The following is a 27,745-nucleotide window of genomic DNA, read 5'->3' as shown; positions in this document are numbered from 1 at the left end:
ACCTAAAGGAAGCCTAGCTTCATTTTTTCTTCTTTCCCAGAGTTTGCAATGTGTGTTTCCTAGGCTTCTAAAGTATGCCCAGTAAACCATGGTGGCTGTGGCATGCTAGTCCCTTGAGTATTTATATCCTACTCATTGCCAATCAATTGGCCTGACAGTGGCATTAAAGACTTCATCATGTTAGTGCCAGGGTCTAACACATATTATCAGATTTTGGGGGAGGGATTTGTTACACTTTGCTGAAGAACCTGTTCAATTTCAATTTTCTAGAGCACCCACGGATTGCACTGGATATACCTGTCATTTGAATACAACTATCTCTTTTTCTGGAGGCTGAATTACTGGGTTTTTCACCAAGTTAATCTGTTTGGTGAAGCCATAACAATTAACTGAAGTGAGTGGAACATGGTCATCTTGGCTACACCCTCTCAGAGTACATGTGAGATTTGGAGAACGCTAATGTCTGCTGTGTTTCCTTATCCAATTCCCCCACTTTGCTGTGGCCCTATGACTCATTACCTATAGCAGCAATGGAAGGGTGAACCCCTTCTGTGTTTGTAGGACTTTTCACTTAACCCCACTCTCAACCAGGTGCCCCTCACACATGTACATTAGCACATATATCAATATACATATGCCTCTCAACAGGGCCCAGTCCCCTGCAACCATCGTTTTCACACTTTCACATCAAATAGGAAAATAACAATGGAATATATGAAACAAAGTATCAAAAATGTGATGCACCTTTTAAGTCAAAATACTCAATGCATTTTTTTTCCGCGTTTGGCATTGTTAATACTACGCTCTCATATGAATAACAACATGCTAAATCCATGTACCTTACCCACTCTAATATGTTCATGCAAGGTCTACTATACACACTGATTTTCTGAATTGCAATTTTGCCGGACTGGGATACAGTTTGTGTAGAGGTTAGGAACAATATGTACTTCAAACCATCATGTACTGTAATGGTTCCATGTGAAAATAAATTGTGTTTTTCAGTATGTATCTAGCATTACATTATTTGAATAGCATTGCAAGTCCTTAAGACCCATTCTGAACACACTGCTCCATCGACACATACTCCCCATACTGTCTCAACAGCACCATCTCACACTACCAATGCCCCACATGCTGCCCATGCCCTAAGCACAGTCATAACTCCACCTCATTCTAAATGTACCCCTACACATTGTCCTTGTCCACACACACTGACCGGACCTACTTAATTTATCCATGGAGCCATGTATTTCCTCACTCATGTATCTGCCCACACATTTAATCTCACCTACACCCCACCGATTAACGTACATGCCCACTCAATCATCCATACAGTTATTCATCCATTCAGGCACCTTACCATTGTCTCTTTATCTTGTTCCCTCCTCCTCAGTTATCTACCCAATCTCAAACAGACAAATTCACCAATCAACAAAAAAGTGGTTTGAAAGTGAAACCTCTTGGCTTTGTTAATACTTTGTTATGGTTGAGGTTGGACTGGAGTTGGGGCCTTCTAGAAGGGATGGAGAGAAAGTAGGAAAGGAGAGGAAGAGAGAGGAAATGTCAAGATGAACAAAAGGAAAAACTCACACCTCCTAAGGCACCCCAATTCTACCTTTCTCTTAACCTTGGGCCCTTGATAGCAAAGCAAACAAATGTTTCAAGAGAGGTACAGGTAATCTAGGAAAACATGCAAATATTTTTAACAGGGAAGGGATGCAAATTCAAATAGTAATAAACATGTAACTTAAATGTGGTCTGTTATTTATAAGTTAGTGGTCAAATTTACAAATTCATAGTAGTCATCTCATTATTATAATTTATTTGAAAGCAACAGTGTGTTTTTTACTCAAGCGTTGATAATCAATCTAAGAACATTCATATATGACATAAAAAAGGGAAATAAATAAGTAATAAATGTACTGGATAAGACAAGACAAATAAGAAAAATTCATTAACATGATTAGAAAAAATGTATCAGAAAATATCATATGTATATATAAACATATTTGTGTTCATAGGGGATTATAATTTTAATGAAGGTCAGAGTACTCGTGTTGTGGGTGTCACAGTGGGTGTATCATATTCACTAAAATGGAAGATGGGCTGGTGGGAGTGCAGATTTCCAAGAAGTCAGGAGATACTGGGTACAGAATAAATACGTGCAGCTTTATAGTGTTGGGCCTCATTTTACTATAAGATATAAGATTTCATGCAGGATAGTGTAACTAAAGTATATACTGTTTTATCTCAAAAATCTAATAGTCAAGGAAATCATGGTGGTTTGTTCTCTGAAATGCATACATCCCATTTAGGATTCTGATCCTAATTGCTCAAAGAAAAAGGACATATTACTCATAGGTTGTCACTGTCATACTGATTTTAAAGACCCCAGTGGAAGGAGACTTGGCCTTTCTTGGTGATTTTTTTTTAAATTCCGTTTATCTGTTTTCCTTTGCCTTTCTTATCTTGTGTATTTATTACTTATTCCACTCCCTTTTTATGCCATATAAGAATGTACTTGGAATGATTATTAACACTTATGTGAAAATCAATAGTGAAACAGCCTTGAAAAAGTCCCAGGCCTGTGCAACATTGAGGTTGTAAACACAGGTTGGCTGATCCATGTTTTCAGTTGCTTCTAAATAAAATATAATAATGAGATTACTACAATGAATTTGTAAACTGGACCACTGGAGTAAAAATTAATAACAAGGCCCCTTGTATGCTACATGGTTATTGCTATTTTAATGTATTTACCCTACCCTGTTCAAAAATATTTGTGTATTGCCCTCTTAGGGGGTAAGCGAAAAACAGTACAAAGTAAGTCACTATAAACTGGCGTAATTCCAGGATCTTTACTCCTCTGGATACTCCCAAGAAAATATGTACACACCGTTTAGTTACAACATGCATGTGCATAGTCTCTTACAACAAAAATATATTTTATCTCGGTTTTATAACTTGATTTGAGCTTATATAGGATGCAAAATAGTCTGAATCTGGTTTCTTTGCACTAAGAACAATGAACAAACCATGGGACTGATGCAAACATCAGTCCTGTCACAGCTTTGGACTGCTGCCTTAATGGGCTTTTGGGGGGCAGCCGACTGAAGGGAGGTGTGACCCCCGGGGAGATTGGGATAATGGGACAGCCGGGGCTACATTGAACTTCATTGGGCTATAGTTAGGCTTTAGACTGTTAGGCTGTCAGTCCAATATCTATGCAGCCATTTTAGGCAGATAGGCGCCATTTTGGTAGGTGACACAGTGGCCACTACGTAGCAAGATGCTTTGGTCGTGACAGCAAACTTAGCCTGCTCGCTGCCACATTGTGTATGTCCAGAAGAAGTGCGGCCTAATGCGAGCAACAGGGGCGCTCGAGAAGGAGAAGAGCGGCCCCTGGGTGTGTGCGAGGCACAGAGCGGCAGCCGGTACTTGAATTTATAGTTGGGAGGGGGTGGGGCAAGGGCATGACCTACAGCACTGGTCGAAGCCCCACAGGCGGTAGTGTGGGAAAGGGGTGAAGGAGGCAGCATCTGGGGACCAGCAAGCGACCAGCAGGAGGATGAGGATTGTGAGGGGAGGAAGGTGGGTTCAATGCAGCAGAAGAGGATGAGGTCTAGAATTAAGGTCTTTTGGTCCTAGGGCTCTTCATGCAGCAGGAGGGGTGGCAGGCAATATACAGAGGGGCAGTCACAGGAGCCCGGGGCCCTCCATACAGAGAGAGGGGGAGACCAAAGCGACGGTAGACATGTGCAGAAGAGGGAAGTGCAGGGAAATAGGGGATGGCATAGTGAGAGTGGGTTAGCACGCCAGTGGCCCCGAGTGTTGCTGTCGACCGGGCGATAGTTAGCAAGGACACCCAGGTGTCTGCAGTCATGTTGACCGGAGAAGGGCGGATGAGTACTACAGGCCTCCCCTGTATCACACTTGTGGCCAGGTGGAGGTGTATCAGGGGTGGCACATGGAGACCCCGAGGGCCACGTGGTGGGCCCTGTGACTACATTGGAGGCAGCATTCTAGAGTGGAGCGATGAAGAGGAGCAGGATGACGGGAAAAGGAGGGTGGTATAAGGAGTGGATGATGCTGTGAGTTGAAGGGGGTGATGCAGCAATTTGATGTAGGGCCACCTAGCATGGTATATATGCACCAGGGTACAGAGAGGGATGCAGCTCTGGCACAGCAGGGGGGCACTCAACGGGAGTGTGTAGGGCAAGGGTGAAGTCGATTTCTACAGCAGGCAGAGGCGGGCAGGATGGACATCGTAGATTGACAGGGACAAGGTGCAGGGGCTCTGGCTTTGGGTGCCAGAATAGGGTGAGGACCAGGCAGATAAGGACACTCCCCTTAGCTCGCCGGACCTCCAATTGTAATGCAGGTTCAGCACCACAGCGGCATGGGGACTCAGGAGAGTTATATGCCGCTCAGACCCTGAGGGAAAGTGATGGCAGGGTCTAGTGCGTCCAACCAGATGCTGACGTGGAATGGCTACAACCCTGCTACACAAACGTTTAGTGTGGCCTCAGCAGTGCATCAACATAAACAGCTCAGTGTGAGCCCTGTGACAAGGGGCAGCGGCACAGAGCAACAGCAGGTGGGAGCACTGCCAGGAAGTGCAGTAGGGTTCAAGAAAAATGTGGTTTGTAGTGCAGATACACAGGTCATGGTGCCCACAGGTCTGTGGGAAGTCATGGAAGCTCATATACAGTAGGATTATGAAGCATTGAGTCTGAGGGGGATTTCAGATAATATGGCTGTTCCTAGTATTTTGCAGGCGCCTCATGCCAGACGTGGAGCAAGTGAGAAATTAGCGGTTTGTGGTACCTCTTTTTCCAACTTGTTAGGCAGCTAGATCTAGAGTGGAGGCTGATCTTGACGCCAGGTAAGGGTGCTTGAAGAAGATGAATTGGTAGATGATGAGGATCAAGAAGAGGAGAAAAACAAGTGGTGGCAAAACAGTCATGCAGGGGGGTTCAGATGATATGGTTGGTCCTAGTATTTTACAGGAGTGTCATGATGGATGTTGATCCCATCAGACACAAGTGGCTGGTGGAGCTCCTTCACAGCTGGTTAGGTGGCTGGATCTAGAGCAGAGGCTGACATTGACACTAGGTAAAGGCGCTGGAGGTTACAGACCTAAATCAGTACACTGTACGAAGTGTTTGTGTTTTATGTATGCCGGGGTAGGTACAGAGGCATAGCCTCTTGAGGATAAGCCTGCTGGCTGGCTAGGGCACATGGAAGAAGTAGCTGGGCAGGCACCACTGACAGGGTCACCCAAAGCAGGGGCAACAGGGGAACAGGGCATGCCACTGTCACAACTGATGGTTCCTCTGGAGCAGTACCCCCAAATTGCCCACGTTCCAGCAGCTCTGATTCTGTGAGGTAAAAGTCACCAGAAGCTCAGAGTGCCCAGATGAGCGGAAGGATTTTAGGAAGGGTACTGCGGGGAAGGAAATCTGGAAAGAAAGATGACGCCAACTCAGATATGCTTCAAACTGGAACGTATATGGTAATAAACTGTATCACATACTGTACAGTACTTGAATCAGTCTCTTACCGGTACACCCTGAAGGATTTTCAGTTATGGGGGCATGCTGTGTAATGGGTACTGTATGTCGACAAAGCGTTCCCCATGGGATTTTCTGTCTCTTGCGCTCTAAACACTTCAGCTCCTTCCTATAGTGGGTTTTCATGTGGCACTCGGGGAAGAACCTAGTTCTGCAGACTGTCAACAACAGTTGGCAAGTTTCCAAGTGCTCATGGGTGACACCGGGGTGCTACTGGCTCCAGAAAAGGCAATGGGGTAGAGTACATTCTCTTATTTCTGATTATCAAAATGGACTCAGCTTCCATGGAGGCATGCTTGCCAGTTGACAGGAAAGTTCATATGCAACTGTTGTAAAATGCAATGTTGGAGAAGTCCAGGGTGACTGTCAAAGAAGTGCAGGCCCTGCTGGGACACTTGAATTTTGGTTGTCGGTTACTAAGGACAAGGGAGACTTTCGGTGGGCAACTGGGCATGTCCTTAGCCTGGCAGTTGCAGCCTCATCACCACATGCAATTATCAATGGGCACGACACAGGACCTGCGTAGGTGGCACAGGTTCTTGGAGGTTTAAATGGCATTCCAATGGTGACCCTAAAGGTTTGTGATTGGGACGTTCACATATCTTCAGAAGCGGCCGGGATTTAGGTTTTGGTTTGCACTGGCAAGACAAGTGGTGTGCGGAGGAGTGGACCGCAGTGTAGAACAAGGGCAGGAGCATTGTTTCCTTTGAATTCCACCCCTTATTGGTAGTGAAGCTTCTCTGAGAGGTAGAAGCTGGTACACAAAAAGGTGTTGTTCAGAATTGACAAGATGGCAGTAGCATATGGGGTGAAGAGACAGTCTGCTAGGGATGAGCAGGTGCTTAAGTTTCTGCAGGCCTTCGTGATGGGTTACTTGAGACATGTGGTAGTTTTCAAGGCAAGACAGGGGGGGACAGTGACATTCCAGGTGATCCTTCCAGTTGACAGTGGTAGAGGTTCCGTGGGATGGCCACTGGGGCAGACAAGGACAAGACAACTGTGCCAGTGCACATGTGGACATAGGAGAGAAAGGATGCTTCAGTTGTTGGCAGGGTCTTTCGCAGAATCCATCAGGAGAATGTATTTGCAGACTTGGCAGGATCGTCAAGCAGGGGGCAAATTGGAGTTGGAGGTTTGGAGTAGGGAAGAAGGCAAAGTACAGTTCATCCTGTCAGTGATAGTCGGGAAATTGGCTGGAATTGCTCTCATGGGCAAGCTTTTCTAGGGCGATGTGCCATCAGACAGGGAACTAGGAAGGAGGATACTGAAGGGGTAGCCAAGTTAACAGAGTTGCCAGCCAAGGGTGAGGAGGCTTTTATCAACAAATTTGCCCCACAAAGTATTGGAGGTGCTGCCAATGTTTACAATTGGGAAGAGGAACATTAATGTTGTGGCTGTTTTCAGGGCCTTTAGGGTTTCTGAACTAATAGGAAGGAAAGTGGTCCCTGAGTTGGACTGGGTGGACATGGGGGGCATGAGTCGCAGTATAGTGCTGTGCATTTATCAATCTAAGACAGACCAAAGGGCCAAGGGGAAGATGGTGGGGTTACAGGCTTTGTCAGTTATGCAGTTGTGCCCATTGATGAAGAATATTAGCGGGGTCTTTCAGGGAGCAGTTTTTAGCTGCCCTAATGGGGAACGGGTGACTTCGTACCGACTGTTGTGGGTACTGCAGAAGGTATTGTCAAGTCTGGGAGAAGCACCAGGGGACTATGGTGCACATTTGTTAAGAATTGGTGGGCCACAGAGGCAGAATGGAGGGGGTGGGTCAGGGGTAGGATCATGCAGTTAGGGTGTTGGTCATAGGAGTGTTTTCGCCTGTACGTGCGGTTGGGGAAAGGGGGTTGTTTATGACATGAAACATTTCAGTTGCATCTCACATATGTTGTTCTTTTCAGGTGCAGCTGCTGGGCAGGAGGCAATCGATTTGTCGATGTAGATCATAGGAAATTCCTTTATTGAATGGGTGGAAAGACAGAAAGACCGAGGCACTAATCTTGGGCTTGACGAAAGCTATTTTAAACTTACTCGCACAGGAAAGATGGTATGAGATGGCGAGAGCTGGTAAAATGCTTGAATAATTTTTGGGAGAGGCATAGATGTTCAGATATTTTAGCCCTACACCTAGGTAAAAACGGTTTGGTAGTATGCAAATGACTCGGTTGGTTAAAAGAGATGAGGAGGAATGTGTTGGAAATTAAGAGACAGTGGCAGAAACCTGCATCCTGAGGACGGAACTTATTCTGAGGAGATAGTGGAGGGGCACGATGAAGCCTACTGGATTTGATAGGGTCAGGCACAAAATAAATAGGGACATACAAGTCTTTGGTAGGGCTGAAGTGTTTGGGTGGGTACAGCAACCGGAGTTGAGATACGATTCACCAGAATTGTTAGGGGTGTGTGGTTCAGTTAACTCGTTAGGGGTTTGAGCTCTATTTTTTGTAAGTGAAGGAAGGAGTCAAAAAAGTCAGGGAAGTCCTTTTCTGAGTGGCGGTTGGCAGTTGTCGTTTTTTTGGTTCTAGAATAATATTATTGTTGTGAACATAAGTGAATCAGGACAATAAGGGGAGGCAATAAAGTTGTACCTGGAGGAAGCAACAAATTAACAGTTATTGTTTAGGATACTTAGATAGCAACAGGTTAATAGATGTAGGTTGAAGTGTTAAGGAATGTATATGTCATCAGTGCAATATCAGTGTAAGAGTGGGGGTAGGTGAAAGTAGGGGAATTATTGTACAGTGAGGAGTAGTTTTATGAGGCAAAGGCCTAGGGTTTTATTGCTGTGATGTGCACCTGTCTTCAGTAAAGCGGCCTTTTCACAAAAGAAGCAAGTATGTGGTCTCCGTTGCTCCCCTTTGGCCCAATGGGTTTTTGGAGTCAGTCGACCGAAAGGAGGTGTGCCCCCAGGGGAGACTTGGATGATGGGACATCCGAGGCTACATTGGGCTTCATTGGGCTATAGGTGAATTATTGTATAGTGAGGTGTAAATTTGTGATGCGAAGGCCTAGGGTTGTATTGCCTCAATGTGCACCTCTCTTCAATAAAGCAGCCTCTTTCACACAAGAAGCGAGTATGTGATCTGTGCTGCTCCCCTGTGGCCCAAACCTGGTAAGCTGGAGATGGAAGTAGCACACACTGAAAGAACAAATGATTATACAAAAAATGACCAATAAAACGCTGCATTTTATGTCCTCATTACAAGTTTGTGATTTTACCCCGAGTGATAACGCTGGGTGACATTCCCTAGGTCGCAATTCCAAGTGAGTCTAGGCCCAGAATAGTCGGATCCTAAAAATCTGTTGTAGTCAAAGTTATTGTAGAGCGGGGTCTATGGGCTGCACCATTGCCCGGCTCCGGGCCACACCTGTAGCATGGAGGAGGACAAGTACAAGCATGTCCTGCACTTCTCCCGACCTCAAAAAGCAGTAATCCAGCAGACACTTTCCCAGTGGCGTAGGTAGACCTACTACCACCAGGGGCGGCCCCTGAGTTTGTCACCCGCCGCAAGTAAGAACGGGGGGGAGGGTGGCGCCACAGACGATTGTTCCTAGGGTGCAGGCCCGGTTCTAGCGGGTGGGCCGGGTGGGCCCGGCCCACCCAAAGATGAGCCTGGCCCACCCAAACAGGAGCCTTGGCCCTCGCAGTGAGGGCTTGAAGGCAGGCGTGCGACGCACAGGTCGTGCGTGTCAGCCCAGGGAGACAGCTTCCCGGGCGCACACACACACAGACAGTTTAAGATTATCGCAGCCGCACCAAAGTACTTAACAGGTCTTTAAAAGACCATTAACATGTTAACTAGGCTTTGTTTACTTTTTTCACCCCTTCATCTCTGCATGGTGAAAGGGGACAAATCCTTTCTTTGACAACGGTAACCTTTGGTAACCTTTGCCTACGTCCTGCTGCGTTGATATTTCTTTTTCTATGCAGCGCAGGGGAAAAGTGGTCTGTTTATTCCTAGTCACCCCCTGACCCCTGCAGCTGCTTATCACATAAGGCTGTGACACAAAGTATGACTAATGGAGTAGGTAAGAGAATGTGTTACAAAAAAAAATATTTTTAAAATCTGCACAGGCCCAGCAGGACACATACTTCGTATGTGCTTCATTTAAACAGTTTTTATCATTTCATCATAGCCGATGCTGGTCAACAATAAAACAATACAAAATGGCAAAGCCCAGATAAAGTTGGCGATTAATGATCCTGCTTTAGAGCAATCGTTTGTCTGTTAGTATTTTTTAAATGCAGACGCACTGTATTTTATGTGGATAGCTCAGTGGGTTACTGCCTTTGTCACAGAGATCCTTGTGTTACTTCAGAAGTTACAATCCTAACAAAAGGCAGTGAACAATGAAATCAATCAATCAAACCATTTGTATAGCGCACTACTCACCCGGGAGGGTCTCAAGGCGCTTAGGGAAGGGGTAAGCTACTGCTCGAACAGCCAGGTCTTGAGTTGTTTCCTGAAGGCGAGATGGTCCTGGGTCAGCCGAAGGTGGATGGGGAGGGAGTTCCATGTCTTGGCGGCCAGGTAAGAGAAGGATCTTCCTCCGGCGGTGGCTCTTCGGATGCGTGGTACGGCTGCGAGGGCAAGGCTGGTGGACCGTAGCTGGCGGGTGGGCGTGTAGAAGGTCAGGCGGTCGTTGAGGTACTTGGGGCCCAGGACGTGGAGAGACTTGTGTGCGTGGGTGAGGAGCCGGAACGTGATCCTCTTGTCGATGGGGAGCCAGTGCAGGTTCCTCAGGTGGCTGGAGATGTGGCTGCGTCGGGGGACATCCAGGATGAGTCGGGCGGAGGCGTTCTCAATGCGCTGGAGTTGTTTCTGTAGCTTGGCTGTGGTTCCGGCGTAGAGGGCGTTTCCGTAGTCCAGTCGGCTGGTGACGAGTGCTTGGGTGACAGTCTTCCTGGTCTCGGTCGGGATCCAGCGGAAGATCTTGCGAAGCATACGCAGGGTGTTGAAGCACGATGAGGAGACGGTGTTGACTTGTCTGGTCATCGAGAGGGAGGAGTCCAGGATGAAGCCCAGGTTGCGAGCGTGGTCGGTTGGCTTGGGTGCGGTGCCCAGGGCTGGGGGCCACCAGGAGTCGTCCCAGGCGGAGGGCGAAGATCCCAGGATGAGGACTTCCGTCTTGTCCAAGTTCAGTTTCAGGCGCCTGTCCTGAATCCACTCGGCGACGTCTTTCATCCCTTCGTGTAGGCAGGTTCTGGCGGTGTCGGGGTCTCTGGTGAGGGAGAGGATCAGCTGGGTGTCGTCGGCGTAAGAGATGATGTTGAGGTTGTGCTGGCGTGCGATGGCTGCAAGAGGTCTCATGTAGACGTTGAAGAGGATGGGGCTGAGTGAAGATCCTTGCGGGACGCCGCAGATGACTTCGGTGGCCTCGGAGCGAAACAGGGGGAGGCAGACTCTTTGTGTTCTTCCGGCGAGGAACGAGATGATCCACTCCAGTGCCTTCTCTTGGATACCGATGTTGCTGAGGCGCTGGACTAGGGTGCGGTGGCAGACAGTGTCGAACGCAGCGGGGAGGTCCAGGAGGATGAGGGCCACTGTTTCCCCCTTGTCGAGCAGGGTCCGGATGTCGTCGGTGGCTGCGATGAGGGCGGTCTCAGTGCTGTGGTTGGCTCTGAAGCCGGACTGTGAGGGGTCGAGGGATCCGTTCGTCTCGAGGAAGGCGGTCAGCTGTCTGTTGATGATCTTCTCGATGACTTTAGCAGGAAAAGGGAGGAGCGAGATGGGGCGGATGTTTATGAGGTCGGTGGGGTCCGCTGTAGGTTTCTTCAAGAGGGCGTTTCCAGCTCTCCGGGAAGGTGGCGGTGTTGAAGGAGGTGTTGATGATGTTCTGGAGTTGGGGTGCGATGGTGGAGTCAGCCTTGTTGAAGACGTGGTGTGGGCAGGGGTCGGTCGGTGATCCGAAGTGGATGGTGTTCATCGTGTGGGCTGTGTCTTCGGTGGTCACCGTGGTCCAGGTGCGAAGGGTGGCGGTGGGGGGCGTTGGTTCGACGGTTGGGTGCGTGGGTGGTGCGCCGAAGCTGTTGTGGATGTCGGCGATCTTGCGGTGGAAGAACGAGGCGAGGGAGTCGCAGAGGTCTTGTGACGGAGTGATGTCGTTGGTGCCAGTGCTGGGGTTGGAGAACTCCTTGACGATGCTGAAGAGCTCCTTTCTGTCGTGGGTATTGTTGTCCAGTCGTTCCTTCAGGGATTTCTTCTTGGTGGTGCGGATGAGCTGGTGGTGCTTGCAGGTGGCGTGTTTGAGGGCGGTCATGTTGTCGGTGGTCCGGTCGAGGAGCCAAGCTTTCTCGAGGGTGCGGCAGGTCTTCTTAGAGTCCTTGAGTTCGTCGGTGAACCAGGATGCCTTCTTGCTTCTGGGTGTGCTGGGAGGGTTCTTCAGTGGTGCGAGGTCGTTGGCGCAGGTGGTCAGCCACTGCGTGAAGTTCCGGGCTGCTTCGTTGGGGTCCGTTGCGCTGGCGGGTGGGTTCTGGCTGAGAGAGGTGGTGAGCTGCTCGGTGGTGATCTTACTCCAGCTTCTGTGGGGAATCTGAAGCGGGTGGTGGTGGGTCGTGGTTCTTCTGAAGCTGAAGTGGACGCAGCTGTGGTCGGTCCAGTGGAGTCCGGTGGAGTGGCTGAAGGTGATGTGCTTGCTGGATGAGAAGACGGGATCAAGCGTGTGGCCGGCGTAGTGGGTGGGGGTGTTGACCAGTTGCTTGAGTCCGAGGTTGGCGAGGTTGTCCAGCAGGGCGGTGGTGTTGCGGTCCTTGTTGTTCTCCAGGTGGAAGTTGAGGTCCCCTAGGAGGATGTAGTCAGCGGAGAGGAGGGCGTGTGGGCTGATGAAGTCTGTGATGTCTTCGCTGAATTGTGTGCGTGGTCGGTGTGAATCTGGAAGTGGAGATGTTCAGCTGCGGCGAAGGAGTCGTTGGCGTCGGTCGTGATGCGGATGGTGTTCTTGTGGACGATGGCGATGCCTCCTCCAGTCTGGTTGACGCGGTCCCTCCTGATGATCTTGTACCCGTCCGGGATGGCGATGGCGATGTCGGGTGCAGAGGAGGCGTTCATCCAGGTTTCCGTGAGGAAGGCGACGTCCGGTGATGTAGTGTCGAGGAGGTTCCAGAGTTCCACGGCGTGTCTGTGGACGGAGCGGGTGTTGAGCAGGATGCACTTGAGGTGGTTGCTGCTGGTGCTTGGCTTGGCGGGTGCGGGTCAGGTTCGGAGGCAGGTGAACTTGCAGGTACAGCAGGTGAAGGGTCCGTGGGTGCGTCTCGGGGTGGCTCGGTAGCAGGCGTGGTTCCGGACGGCATTGAGTGCGTTGAGAGTGGCGGCGTCGTAGGTCAGTCGGGTCGTCTTGCATCGGCGGGGAGGGCCAGGGGTCCTGGCACTGGGCGCGGTCCAGGCGCGGACGGGCGCAGACGGGCTTGCCTTTGGCGCGCCTTCGGGGCACAATCGGCGCGCCCGCTGCGCGTCAACGCTACGCGTGCGTGGAGGCGGCATAAGAAGGGAGCCGGGAGGGAGGGTCCGCTGGGTGGCGGGAGCGGGGGGGGCAATCGGCTGGCGGGGGGCGGGGCCGCAGGGAGGCAGCGGCAGGAAACGGCGAGTGGCGGCAAACAGGCAGGAACCAGGAACCAGGAACAGGAGCAGGAGGAGCGTGGGGGCGACCCAGCCACCAAAGAGCTGCAAACAAACATGAATGGTATAATTAGATCTTCGCTTTTTTTGTTTTGTGATATAGTTAGTACTTCCCTAGTCTTTACATTATTCTAATGTTGCTAAAATGAGTATGTTTGGGCAGATATACATTTTTATCAGTAAAGCTGACCCCCATGGAATACTCTTTAAATCCTAAGGTTGTGTTTCCCCAGACCAAACCCTCTTAAAATAGACTACCCACCAGAATGGATGACCTACGATTCCTACACCTTGTAATCCTCATTGGCTTATGTGACATTCCCTGTAGACTAATTTGCATACTTGCATGATTCATTGTCTCTGTAAGTGTGTGCGTGGTGTAAAGTACTGACACACACTACATTGATATGAGCAGCGTTATACAACAAATTAAATGCATATGAGAGAGGGGATACGTAAACATGAGGGGCGCTGGTGGAGGGTGCCATTGAGGGAATCCGAGGAGGAGGTAGTGGGAGGGGCTGTGGAGCGATGAGGGGCACTGTTGGAGGATGACAATGAGGGAATCCGAGGAAGAGGTCATGGGGTGGAGGGGGAAGCTAGGGAGAGATGAGGGGCACTGGTAGAGGGTGGTAGTGAGGGAGTCTAAGGAGGAGGTCATGAGGGGGATGGGCTACAGAGAGATGAGGGGCGCTGGTGGAGGGTGGCAGTGAGGGAATCCGAAGAGGAGGTCATGGGGTGGAGGGGGAGCTAGGGAGAGATGAGGGGCACCGGTGGATGGTGGTATTGAGGGAGTCTGATGAGGAGGTCATGAGGGGGAGGGGCTACAGAGAGACAAGGGGCACTGGGGGAGGGTGGCAGTGAGGGAATCCGAGGAGGAGGTCATAAAAGGGAGGGGCTATGGGGAGATGAGGGGCACTTGTGGCGTGTGGCAGTGAGGGAATCCGAGGAAGAGGTCAATAGGGGGGGGGGCATGGATGGATGAGGTACACTGTTGGAAGGTGGTAGTAAAGGTATTTATGGAGAAAGAGGTTTTTGGTGCAGCGCCAAAAAAGACTTTTGCATCAGCGCTGAACCCGGCCCTGTCATGGCCTTTCTGTTTTTGTTTATTTAATTAGCAGTCGGGCCATAAGGGCCACTGTGGAACATACTTTAAAGTGCGTGCTAATTATATTTATTGCTCTATTCAATGTTTTAAGTATGAAGGGGATTTTACTAATGTTTTTACCGGGAGATGGTGCCTGACATGGGGCGGGGCCCAAGGTCATCTGTGAGATAAGGTGCACTGGAGAGGAATAGTGGCTAATCAAGCTTGTAAGGGAGTGCGTTTAAGAGTCCGTGGTCAGGTGGAGGTAGTAATGAAGAGGGATTCTCCCTGAAGGCTCACACAGAGGGAGCCCGAGAAGTGTCACTTGCCTGATACTCCCACCTCAGAAACCTCCTCTTCCCATCAAAGGAACATTACATAGAAAAAACACTTTTTGAGAGTGATAACATTAAAAAGAGATTTGGACAAGAGTGAGTTTTACTGGGCCTTGTAAGACTAAGAAGAGGTAAAGGAGGGCCCTGAAGCAGGCCTGCCTAGACATATATGCGACAAATCGAGGCCGCAGTGGCCCACCCAAATGCGTCCTTGGCCCACCCAATTAAAAATTCCTGGAGCCGGGCCTTTCTCCGGGGGAGGGGGGGGGGCGCTAGTCGACAGATATAACTTGCTCACCTCCGTCACAGCCAAAAAGATTGCTTTCTGGGGCTCAGAGCAGGCAGAAAAGGTCAGCGTTTTTCCTCAAAAAGGAAGAAAAGAGTGCCCAGTGAAGCACCTGGTAACTCGGCGTCCCAGCGGTTATTCCCCATTTCAGGAGGAAAAAAAATAGTAATGGCCAGACTTTTGGTTCAAGGATACCCGCTCCTTAAGTACATTCTGCCCTCCCATAGGTATCTCCACACTAAAGTCCATCCAACTCATAAGGAAGGCCGAAAAGCTTTCATTGCTAACAGCCCAGGAGCTTCTACCAAGTGGAGCAATCAAACGTGTCTGTCGAGCGCATTGTCGGCAGATGCGTGATTCCGTTGTTGATCTAATATGGGATGCCTGTAACTACCCGCTGCGCTGCCTTGTGCAGACACGACGCTTTTCTCGCAGACACATAAATCACACGCCCATGGAAATCGCAGATGGAAGCGGATGCTGCGTATTCTAACGACCTTTCTCCCTCTTCACAGGAGCCCGTGCCTGCAGCATATTGAATCTCACACAGAGCAATTTAATCCGCACCAGCGTTGATAGAGCTGTTGATTTAGATACGAATGACATCTGTTTCGGGAAAGAAAACCGCAGCCCCGTCTGCATTGTCGAGGCAAGGGCGCACTTAAACGGAATTAAGCATGCCAGGCCTCGTGACTTCATGAAAGGAAACGGAGAGACGATAACCTGAGCCGAGGTCTGCTTTATTGAGTTTGTTCAATGTCTGAAATGCGGCTGGCATTCCAGGAATAGCTTTTCTTGCCATTATGCATGACTGCGTGTTATTGATAGCGTCCTTATCAGACATTCCAGATGCATGGAGACCATTCAATAACTGATTCAATATCACAGAAGCTTCCTAAAACACAATGTATGACTGTACTTTGATGAGGAGGCTACTGGGGGTGTGGTGACTTAAGATCGTCCTCAGAGGCCTGTTTCGGGCACGATAAAATGCTGAGTAACCTTTTGCCTTAGTTTGTTATTAAATCAAGCACATTTAACGCTGAGGGACAGGAAAATACTGACCATGGGGCAGATGTATCAACGGGATTTTTAGTCGCAAATGCTGCGATTTGCAAAAAAGCAGCGTTTGCGACAAAAAATCAGGAAAACGGAATGTATGAAGGAAATGGCATCGCAAAATTAAAGAATCGCAAAATTTGCCATTCCTTAACTTTGCGCAATTATTTAAGGCATCGCAAAAAGCGATTTCTTAAATGCTATGTAAGAAACACTTAAGTTTAGCGAATTCACCTTAAGAAATCGCAAATTACCACCAACTTCAAGTTGGTGTTAATTTGCGATTTCTGTCACAAATGCACTTTTTGGCATTTGTGAAGGTGCCATGTGGCGCTCATGTGCCCCAAATGCGCACACATGTAAAATTCAGGGGTGCAGCAGGGTGTCCTCAAGACACCCTTGCACCCTTGAAATTATTCTCAATATGCGATTCTCAAATTGCGAATCGCAAATTGAGAATAACTTCCCAATCATTCCTACGGGCCTCCTGGCCCATAGAAATGAATGGGAAATTATTCCTTAATTGCGATTTTGCAATTTGCAAATCGCAATTTAGGAATATTAAGAAATCGCTAAAAAATTGCGATTTTCTACATACATCCCAAATTGCAATTCTCAAATAGCGATTTCTAAAAAATCGCTATTTGAGAATCGCAAATGATGGTGATGATACATCTGCCCCCAGATTATTTACTAGTGATCTTTAGTACTCCGAGTCCGAGCCTTCTCTGTTACTGCCCGTATTTTGTAAGAGTAAGGCTACAGCCTGGTGAAAGGCAACTCGTTTGCTCCCCAAAACATAGACGAAAAATCCTCCTGGGAAAGCCTTGGAAATGGGCTGTAATGAAATCCCCGTCCGTTCCATCATGATCCCTGCTCAATCCACCTACAAAGGCACAGGAGAAGCATATCGTGCTTCTGTTGTAATTTCCCGTGTTTTTTATTTCTTGTATCACCCTTCCCTGTAATTAGTACTTTATTTATAGTTGGTACCTTCCCAGTCTACCCCCACCAGGTTACTTTAGTCCTTTGTCCCATGGAACTCCTGGAGCCCCTGGGAGTTCAAGATAGAATGTTCAGTGAGCTGAGATACCTGGGAGACTGTGGAAGCCTTTCTGTAGGAAACACTATTCATAAAACATAAAAACCTTTCTGGATTTCTTCTGCTACACCTCTTCAGCTTCCTTTCAACCAAGCAATGTAATTTCCTTCCCTCTCCTACGCTCCCCACACCCTTCCTACTACTTCCTTGCACTGGACCATCACTCCAGGCAATTGCTAAATGTGTTAATAGACATGGGAAAGGGAACACTGCATAATTCTGCCCAGTAAAACCACGTTGCTCAGTTATTCCCATTCTGTGAGTATTGATTCATGATTGCCTGTTACTGGTGAGGTGTTGCCGCACAGTACCACTGTTTGCAGGTGAGGGTTTATCAGTACCGCGCAAGCAGTTATCGAGGCCTAAACCTCTTCTGCCTTTCTAACTCCAGTCCTCATCATCCACAGGTAGAAGGCTACTATCAAGGAACTAGTCTGAAGAAAACACAGATATAAGGGTAATAAAAATTTGAAGCCAGTAATTGACTCCAACACCTCGTCCATTCTCCTCACCACAGTTCATATGCTAAAAGACTGTAGCAAGGAAAGATGGTCCTCCTGTGCCTCATGTGAAATATTGATTAATGACAGAGCTGTTTTAAATAAGAGTTATGCTATTGGATAAAGAGAACTGCAAATGACATAGGGCCAGATGTACAAAGCTTTTTTGCGTGCTCCCCAAAAATTGTTTGCATTGTACAAAAGGCAAATTGTAAACCGGTAGCAGTTATATCTAGCCCTTGGTTCCTTCCTCTCTTCTCCCCCCTGCTCTCTCATTCCCACTTGGTTCCTCCTTAGAATGTTGAAGTGAAGGCAGCCTTGGAATGTTCGTGACTGCCTTCACTGAAAGAACCTGGCACCAGCAAGCAGAGGGTGCGTGTTATGCTTGAGACAATAAACTCTTGTATCTTACCTGCAGTGTGGACCGTTTTTACTACACTTTGTGGCGACGAAGATTGGATGCTGTGACAGGGGCAGCGACGCATCCTCCCCTGTAGTTTCTCCGGCTTGCTGGTAGATGAAGGTCGGGAAGGGTCATCTTCGAGCTCATGTCCCTTTGAGGCTCAGGACCCAGTCTTTCGCGGTTGGTAACGAAAACTGCTGAAGTGGTGAGAAGACGCCTACATTTCCCCCTGGTATGATCGGTATCATGCTTGTTTAACGTCACTACAAGCTCTGGTGCCTTTGTCAAGTCTTCCGGCTGGGAAGCGGTGATGTGCGGGGCACCGGGGTCATCAGGAGGTTGTTAACCCATGAAAATAACCCTCTTGCACCTGTGAATTGGTTTACCTGAGTTGGCGACTTGGAATTCTGCCAGATATGAGGCGCGACTGCTTGTTACTCGTGTGAGCTTCTGTTGACTTTGCGGGCTCTACTGGGGCTTGCCCTGCCATTTACTGACAGAGAAAAGAAGAGTTGCAGTGACATCGCGGAATTCAGGGTTTCTCCGCGTATGTTTTCGATGGGAGCGCTTTATCCTGTATTTCTCCCTGACATTCGAGCACCTACCCCAGAGTGTCCCACGGCGGTGTCGGGAGAGAGTTTGCAGCAGCACCCGCCTGCATCGCCTTCGGCGTGTGTGGGAAAAGCAGCGCGGGACGTCATACTCTTCAGCTGGCACGCAGAGAGTTCCTCAACATCGAGTCGGGAGCATTGAAAGAGAAAAGTTCGGCGGCAAGGTGGTGCTTGTGTTGTTGGCAGCCCACCACCAGCTCCACAGGAAGGAAGTTCCCACCCTCTTTCTCGATCTAGTGTTCCCAAACAGAGGCTTGTGGGAATTTCCATAGAAACAGGAATTCATAAGGTTTGCAAGCACACAGTGAGGTTTTCGATTTAGCCTTAACTCTTTTCATGATAAACTCATTCTAGGATATCATCCCTATCCAGCCTGCTGCAGTCAATTTAAGGAAAGCAATATTTTCAGGAACAAGACTTTTGTGTGGTTATTGTTCTCTCATTAAGGGAAATAATATTGGGGACATGTGGGCATAATGTTGTTAATGAGTATGTGAACCATTCAAATGGTATTTCCCTAAAAAAATATATAGTAGAAGTATACATAACCTCAGTGGGTACAGTTGTATGGTCTCCATTTTTAGCCTAGTTACCTTGGTATATCTGCTTGTGTTTTTAACAACCTCTTGTCTAGCATGGCTGGCGCAGGTATGAACCAACCACCCCCCTTCTTGAACGAGTTAGGGGAGCCTGATATACCTTGGAGAAGGTTGGAAGGAATTTTCAAATCGTATCTAATAGCCATTGGGGGAAGGACATTTTTCTAATGTGAGAAAACAACACATATTGTTACACAATCTTGGAATTCAGGGCAGGAAAGATTTTGAGGACATAACAGGCAGATTAGTAGATGAGGAACCACTGGAAGAAGGAGAAGGTGAGGATGTCTATGAGTACACTTTAAGGAAACTTGAGGCACATTTCAGGGTAAAAGTGAATGTAGTCCTGGAGAGACACAAGTTTTTTAAAAGGTGTCAAAAGAAGGACGAGAAAGTTTCTTCCTACATTGCAGTGTTAAGAGGAATGTCAGAACGTGCAAATTTGGGGCTTTGACTGGCTCATTGATCAGAGATCAGTTAGTCAGGTGTACTAATGACCAGAAGGTAAAGGAAGAATTACTTGCAAGAAATCCTGATTTGGAAGAAGCTATACGCATTGCTAAAGGGCTAGAACACACAGCACTGTGCGTGAGAGAAATGAGAATTTCAGAGGGATCTAAAGAGAAGAGTGAACCTAAGGCGCCCAGTAGTGAAGAGGCGGTTTTTAAAGTAAATGTTAAGGGCAAAGAGGAGTCTAAAAAGAGAAGTGAGGGATTACAGTGTTATAGATGTGGCAGCTTTAAGCATTTAGCAAATAATTGGAAATGCCCAGCCAGGAACATAATGTGCAGGAAATGTAATAAGAGAGGGCACTTCTCAAAGGTTTGCAATGTCTTTACGCCCAAAGTGCATTTGATTGACAACCCTGAGGTAGAGAAGGAAGAGGCGAAAAGTTTTATCTTTCAGATGAAGGAGACATAATTGGAGGATAAAATGCAGTATCCCATTTGTGAAATTTGTCTTGATGGAGAGAAGTTTATGGTTTATGCTGACTCTTGTTCTCCATTTACCCTGTTAGACAAGAAGGAATTTAATGAGAAATTTACCAAGAATAACATCGATATTGAAAGGGCCGACATTTGTCCTTCAGGATACAATAAAGAACCTATACATTAGAGGGTATGGTAAGGATGAGGATTTCTTTAAAAAACAGACACACTGTAGGTAAAGTATACATAACTAAACAAGGTTCTAGTTTGGTAGGGTGGAAACACCAGAAGGAGTTAGGTATCACCCTAGATCCCAATAATCACGAACAGGTCTTATTTATTTAACCAATGTTTCATAAAAGTATTATTTGGTATGAAAAATAATTTTATTGTTTAATATTTTTTAATTGTGAATTAATTTTAAATAATTACATTTTTTGTTGTTGTAATGAAAAATATTTTATTGTTCAATATTATTTGGTGACTAATAATTATTAATTAATATATATTGGTATTTATTGTTAATTTATTGTTAATTTATTGTTAATTAATTATTCAATTGTAATTATGTTTTTAATACTTATTAATGGGTATTCGTAAAGGATGTAGAGTTATTAAAAAAAGTAATTATTTATTATTTTAAATACAATTTTTTTTATAAGCATGTTATATTTAAATTCTACGCTATCCAATGTTTTCCCTACTGTTTCACTCTCTGGAGTTGGCATAGTCATTTTTACCCCTACGCTATCCAACGCTTTCCCTACTGTCGCACCCTTTGGAGTTGGAATAGTAATTTTTACCCCCACGCTGTCCAACGTTTTCCCTACTGTTGCACCCTCTGGAGTTGGAATAGTAATTTTTACCCCTACGCTATCCAACGCTTTCCCTACTGTTGCCCTCTCTGGAGTTGGAATTAACCCTGGGCGTAGTTCGCGTAGCCGCACTCCGCGACGCTACGCGAAGACGCACTTGCACTCCGCGAGCTACACGTAGCTCCGCGGACATGCGTAGTAGCTTGCTAGACCCGTTCGCGCGCCGTTTTTCGTCTTCGGGAGCGCGGTGCGCGTGTTCGGGGCGCTGCCTGCATGCTCGCAATAGCTAGCGCGCTAAGTTACTCAATGAGGTTTGTCCCGCCCGCTTGCGTTCCCTTATTTCCGGTTCCGGGTCACAAGTAACGTGCTCGCGTTGTGTTAGACATGTTCGGGAACTCATCTTCTCGTTCGCACTGCCAAAGTGCGTGATCGCGTCAAATATCGCGCGAACTTACCGCGGCGGTCGCGACGGGCAGAGCCATCTTCGATTTCACACTCTGGCTATGGTTTTGGGCCTACTTTAGCATCTCACTCCTATCTCTTCCATCCTGGTCTTTTCCCTCAGTTTTTCTAACTTTCTTTACTTCTTACCTATTTCTGTCTGTGCCTAGGTTTATATTTCTCATTTTATTTTTACTTTTACCACTTTTTTTGCAACTTTTCTCTTGTTTTATATTACTTCCTTCTTTTATCTTTCTTCTTTCTTCCCCTAACCTTTTTGTCTTCAACTTTCCTTCTCCCCTCCACCCAGAACCATGGTGAAGGGTGCCAGCAGCATCGGCGGCTCAAAGGGCAAGGCGGCTGTGCCTAAAAAAACCCGGCTGCCTTGCGGCAGAATGCGCCCGGCAGGAGTGACGCCCCGCCAACTTTTTGGGGAGGAGGAGGTGGCCGCCCTGGTCTTTTTTATCCAACGTCACCTCCCCTTGACTTTGGCAGCAGGCGGCAGGCCCGGCTCCGGCTACCAGCGCATTGAAGAGCGTCTCCGGCGGTGGGCGAAGGTGCGCCGTGCAGTCTTCCGCTGCTCCGGTATCCGGCGTACCCACCATCAGCTGTCCCACCGCTGGGCCGACATTTTGGACCAGGAGCAGGACCTGTTGGACCTGCTTGGTGTGGAGGTTGTGGGTCTTGGTGAGTGGCTACCCCAAAAATAAAGTGTATATATATATATATATATATATATATATATATATATATATATATATATATATATTATCAGAAGAATCACCACTCCCGTTACAGAAGGTGAGAGGCCACAACAGGGGTCAGCAGGGAAAGCTTTAATTCATCACAGCGTAAGCATAATGCATTTCGGCGTCTGTAGCCTTCGTCGGATGCCGCTGTATTGTTGCTAGTGTATCCGTGCACGCCTTAAGTGTCCTGTGTTCGCGGAGATAGGAGGTTCAAAGTTCAGCCCCCTAGTCACATGTCCGCGCTGCCACTACTCCCAAGTAGGACTCCAGTTCCCAGAATGCAGTATATTCGGGGCTGTGGGTGCAGTGAGCAGAGTTAGCAGGGAAGGCGCGTTGTGTGGAAATCAGGCAGTAGTGAAGATGATCAGCCTCCCTGGGTCCCCTTACTCCCAACCTGCATCACCGATGGTACAGCCGGGCCATGAGTCGCGATGCCGGTGTGCAAATACGACTCCTCATGAAGTCACGAGCTGCAGCTTGCAGGGTCCCTGGCGTTATCGGCAGCGTTGGCGGGCAGGAGATGGTCCAATACCTTGGATAATTAAGTGAAGCTGGAACAGCTGGTGCCAGAGTCTCCTGCCACAGTGAGGGAGCCGGGCCTCTGACGCGCCACTGGCAGACGCGTGAGATATGTATTATCAGAAGAATCACCACTCCCGTTACAGAAGGTGAGAGGCCACAACAGGGGTCAGCAGGGAAAGCTTTAATTCATCACAGCGTAAGCATAATGCATTTCGGCGTCTGTAGCCTTCGTCGGATGCCGCTGTATTGTTGCTAGTGTATCCGTGCACGCCTTAAGTGTCCTGTGTTCGCGGAGATAGGAGGTTCAAAGTTCAGCCCCCTAGTCACATGTCCGCGCTGCCACTACTCCCAAGTAGGACTCCAGTTCCCAGAATGCAGTATATTCGGGGCTGTGGGTGCAGTGAGCAGAGTTAGCAGGGAAGGCGCGTTGTGTGGAAATCAGGCAGTAGTGAAGATGATCAGCCTCCCTGGGTCCCCTTACTCCCAACCTGCATCACCGATGGTACAGCCGGGCCATATAGTTGTATAAATATTGTTATTGTATCTTTGTAAATATTGGCTGAATAAGTAACGCGATGACTGTTGCCCCTAGTTACATTTGCGATGTATTCCGGTATATCTACTGTCATTGTATGACAGTGTTCTTCTTCTTCACTGGCTCTTGCGTGTTGTTTCAACTTGGCGCTAGCTGTTGCTGTTTATTGATGTGAGATTTTCTTTATTGTTGAGAACTGAAGTTAGTTAATGCTATTAATAGAGTCTTGTCCTTCCTTTGTCCGTCAGTGAAATAGCGGTGGATGGATAATTGTACGTAGTTTGCATATTGTAGCATTTTTTTCACGGCCTTCTCTTCTGCATGAATCGAATCCTTTTCTTGCAAAGAATGCTAACGTTACTTTGTTCTTCTTACCTCAGCCAGGGCCGGCTCTAGGGGGCATGTGCAAGCTGTGCAACTGCACAGGGGCACCAAACTTCAGGGGCCACCGCACCAATAGATATCCTTAATTTAATAATACTCTAAGGATGGATACATATTTGCGTTGCGGCCCCTGGCATGGATTTGTTGCCTCCGGCTCTGTTCCACTGTAGCAGTGTTTTTTGCAATGATGTCTATGTTTCACAGCACTCAATGTTTTTCTCTTTGTTTATTATTTTAATTTTTACATGAACCACAGAACCCAGGGGCAAGCAGAATACAGGGACCGAGTCGGCGGGTGAACCACCAGTTACACAGAGCTCCTCTACTGAGGATCCTGCTGCTGTCCCCAGTAAGTCCAACAGTGCTTGTTTTTTCCTCTGTAATGTGTCTGCAGTGCTTTGGCAATTGACAGCAACCAAGTATGCATCCAGAATGATGTTTGTCTAGTATTTTTGTAAACGTTAGTATACCACTACTAGTCTTGTGGGTATTCTTCTATCTCCTATGGAGTTATATACATATTACACAACTATGTAACTATGCACACGAAAATTGGATGTTGGTACTGATAGGCAGGTTGGACCTTACTTACACCTCAGTCACAGAACTCTGAGGAACGCACAATTCACTGAACGTCAGCCTATATGGCCTGAGTCATTGGTCAATTATTCAATTCACACTCCTGAACCCCAATACCAAGATGCCGAATGCTTTTAGGACACAAACCGTTACCTAAGAAACCCCCTTTTGCTCACTCACTCGTGTGAGTCTCTAAGACAACAGACACTGAAAATAAACTTCAGAGTCAAAGTGGTCATTCAAAAGCTTTATTTTGTTAGAAGTAAGTAAGTAACATCAATGTTTTTAAGTTGTTCCGTCAAATACGTTGAAGGGCCCACCAGAAAAAATCCAGAGTTAAAAAAGGCATAATAAAGTAATCAACATTTGTACAGCTACTAGTGCACAATAGGGAAATGTGGCAACTATCGGAGACCTCTCACCAACGTATACTGGTCAGATATTCCTCTTTTTTTGTAAGCTATGGAAATGTCCGCTTCGTAGAAGGCAATCTTCTCACCTGCCGAAAAATAATGACAAAAGTGGTGCACGTTAGACAGTATGAAATACATTTATGCCAGTTTTATGCAGCCATGCTAAAAAGAAGTTGTAACCTGTAAGCAAACTCTATTCCACAATCCACATAGAAAACTTAAATACGGGCCCTTTTACTTTCCCACCTCTTCAGGTGTATGCATTGAACAATGATGTGTTGCCCCAGAGCGTCTTCTCGTACTGCGCAACAAGCTGCGAGTTAACATGCGCAAAACTGGATACATTGATGTACAAAGGTTACATAGTTCACTTCCAATTTCCAAGGACTAGAGTAGCAGGACAGATGAGATGAGCTTGGGTACCATACCATAACAATGAATGCTAATATGTGTAGTGACTCTGCTGTACTATGCAATGTGGACTCATACTGATTACGTACGTTGTACTTAACTGTTTTGAAGAACTCCATTCTTGGTGAACAAGTACAAAGGGGGCTGTGCATCCATCTAAAAAGGTGTACTTATTTTTATAGGTGCAGAACCCTTACCATCGACCAGTGCCGACGGGGACAGCGGCGCAGCTTCAGCGATCCCGGCGGGGACAGGAGGAACAGAGGCACCTACACCAGCAGCAGTGGGGGGGGAGCCAACAGCGGCGGGCGATGGTAAGTTACATTCAATAGTGATCTGCATTACTTGGTGGGAGGGGAAAACTTTCTCACTGTACTCTACTGGAAAATATATGATGTTACCTTTACTTGTCATTAGCATGCTAAGCATTACCACTACAGTAATGCAAGTGGCTGATAGCAGTCAGATGCATGGGTTGTTGTTAAAGCATGTAAAGGGGAAAACACAGCTGCCAGCGTGGTTGGGAGACACACCCAATACCGGTGGTTAGTGGATAGTCTCAGCAGCAGCGGTGTTTTGGGCAAACCCAAAGGCAAGGTAAGGAGGGGACGACTGGGTGCATGGGTCGTTGCTGGTGAAACACAAACCAAATAAGGTTTGTTGCGCGGTATAAAGTATTATAGTCTTTACTAGACATGTGCTACTAGCTGCCCCCTGTTAATTAATGTTACTTTGAGAGTGTTCCCGCCTTCCCGGAATCAGAGTATATAATACAAAAGGAGATATGAAAAAGACAGGTGTTCGTTCTAATGTGTGTGACCGTTGAAGTACACCCATGCTAATAGGGCAGGCATAATGCCGTGCCAAAAAGTCCAAAAAATTAATAGAGGCTGTAGAATGTTCAAGATAGACGCAACACAATTTCTGGTACTCAGCTTGCTTGCTAGTGCTACTGTGCCGCCCACTATGTGTTGAATCAATGTTGTGTTCTTGATTTGCGGGGAGTTTGGATTACAACAATTCTGTTTCTTTCTTTATAGTTACTCCTTCCCAAAAACCAACAAGGAAGGAGTTGGCAGTCCGGGCCCGGCAGCGGAAACTGCAGGCAATTGTAGAGGCCTACCGCCGGCTGGTGGATCAGGCCGAGGAGGAGGAGGAGGAGGCGGCGGCAGCAGCTGCTGCCTCTTCCAATGCCCCGGGCCCCAAGCCTGCAGGACTACGTCGCCGTGGTCAGGCAGCCGCCCGCCGCCGCATTGTTACATCTTCGGCGGCCCCCCCACAACAACAACAACATGCATGCAAGTGTAGGTGCCGTGATTTCAAAGCAAAGATTCTCCGCCGGGTAGCGAAGTTGGAGGAGGAGCGGAAGAAGCTGGAGGACGGTCTAGAGGAGCGTGTGAAGATAATGGTGGACAAACACCTGAAAGCCCGCCGGCTTTGAAATGGACCCTGTTTTTTGCCCCTTTTTTAATCCTTTTGTTGGTGGGTGGGATGTGGGAGTTGGGGTGTACATTTGGGTTGAAATTTGGTTGGGGTTAGGGGAGGGTAGGGACAGCTCTGGGTCAGGGGGTTACATTTGTTATATATTTTATTTTTCTATTATCATTATGAAAATATAACAATAAAACAAAGATATTTTCACAAGAAAACATTTGAAGTTCATTTGTGTTTGTTGGGGGGGTGGAGGGGGGACTGTTTCACCAAATAATGTACTTTGTGCAACATGAACATGAACTACGAACGATAAATTAACAATTTTCCCATGTTAACGATAACATGGGAAAATTGCCCATCACGTGAGTCTGAAGTTACTACTAGTATACTTTAATTCCATGCACATTTGCTCAGAGTCGGCTAAACAATCCTATGCAATGCATTGCATCATTCCTTTAATATACCTGTCCTAGTTGTCAGGGAAGAGGAGCTCGTCCTCAAACTCTGTGCGTTCAGACAGAAGTAGGTCATGTAACCCAGTAGTGAGGACGTCTTCTTCACACTCGCTTTCTTCATCCGGCGGTGATTCACGTACTTGATAGTCTGGTGGTATGAAGCGTTGATTCATTTTTATCATTGTCAGCCGCTCCACGCTTTTGGGGGAGAGACTAGTCCTTTTCGATGTGACAATGGCACCAGCAGCACTGAAAACCCGCTCAGAGGAGACACTGGCTACAGGACAAGCCAGATACTTTATCGCCAGCCTGCTCAGCACTGGCCACTGTCTCCTTCTTTCATACCAATAGACCAATGGGCTTTGCTCCATGAACACCTCTGTTGTGTCATCCAGATAGGCCTGAACCATCCGCTCAATGTTCATTGGTGCTCGGCTTTGCTGGTCCTCTTTTCCCTTTGCAACAGCAACGGACTTACCCATCCCTTTCTGTAGAAAAAAAGCAGTTATGCTTTTGGTTGGGTCTGCTGAATCAGATCGTGTAGGTGCTGCTTTTGGTACTGTTGGTGCCTGCTGGAAAGCAGACGCATTGCTCTCACGCTGTGAAGAACTTGCGTCAGGAGTACTTGGACTGGCCTGGGCTGGCAGTGGCAGGCCTTTAAGTAACAGCCGTTCAGTATCTAACTCATTAGCTTCCGCAGCTATGGAAGTTTTGTACTTGTCAACATCCTCATCTGAAAATGGAATTACTTCGTTACTGCTGACAAATAATTTGTACCGTGGATCCAAGATTGTTGCAGTTATGTAATGTTCACCTGACACAATATTGTTGAGCCTTACATTTTCACACAAGCGGTTGACTAAGCCCTTGGCTAAGGTATATGCATCAACTTTTTGTTCGTCACCTT

The 27,745-nt window shown here is 47.4% G+C and overlaps 1 protein-coding gene across 1 annotated transcript in view; it reads left to right on the top strand.

Moving 5' to 3' along the window:
* Positions 1–26,406, top strand: part of LOC144773820 (uncharacterized) — an 80,642-nt gene extending 54,236 nt beyond the window's left edge. The window contains exons 5-7 of the mRNA XM_078658916.1: positions 23,803–23,895; positions 25,132–25,263; positions 25,990–26,406. Coding sequence (XP_078515042.1) covers positions 23,803–23,895; positions 25,132–25,263; positions 25,990–26,390 — 626 coding nt within the window. The 3' untranslated portion in view covers positions 26,391–26,406. The remainder of the gene's footprint in view (positions 1–23,802; positions 23,896–25,131; positions 25,264–25,989) is intronic.
* Positions 26,407–27,745: the final 1,339 nt, after the last annotated feature.

Source organism: Lissotriton helveticus, chromosome 8, assembly GCF_964261635.1.
Source record: "Lissotriton helveticus chromosome 8, aLisHel1.1, whole genome shotgun sequence".
NCBI classification, from domain to species: domain Eukaryota; kingdom Metazoa; phylum Chordata; class Amphibia; order Caudata; family Salamandridae; genus Lissotriton; species Lissotriton helveticus.
The sequence above is the reverse complement of the archived record's forward strand: the minus strand, read 5'-3'. Positions and strand labels throughout refer to the sequence as shown.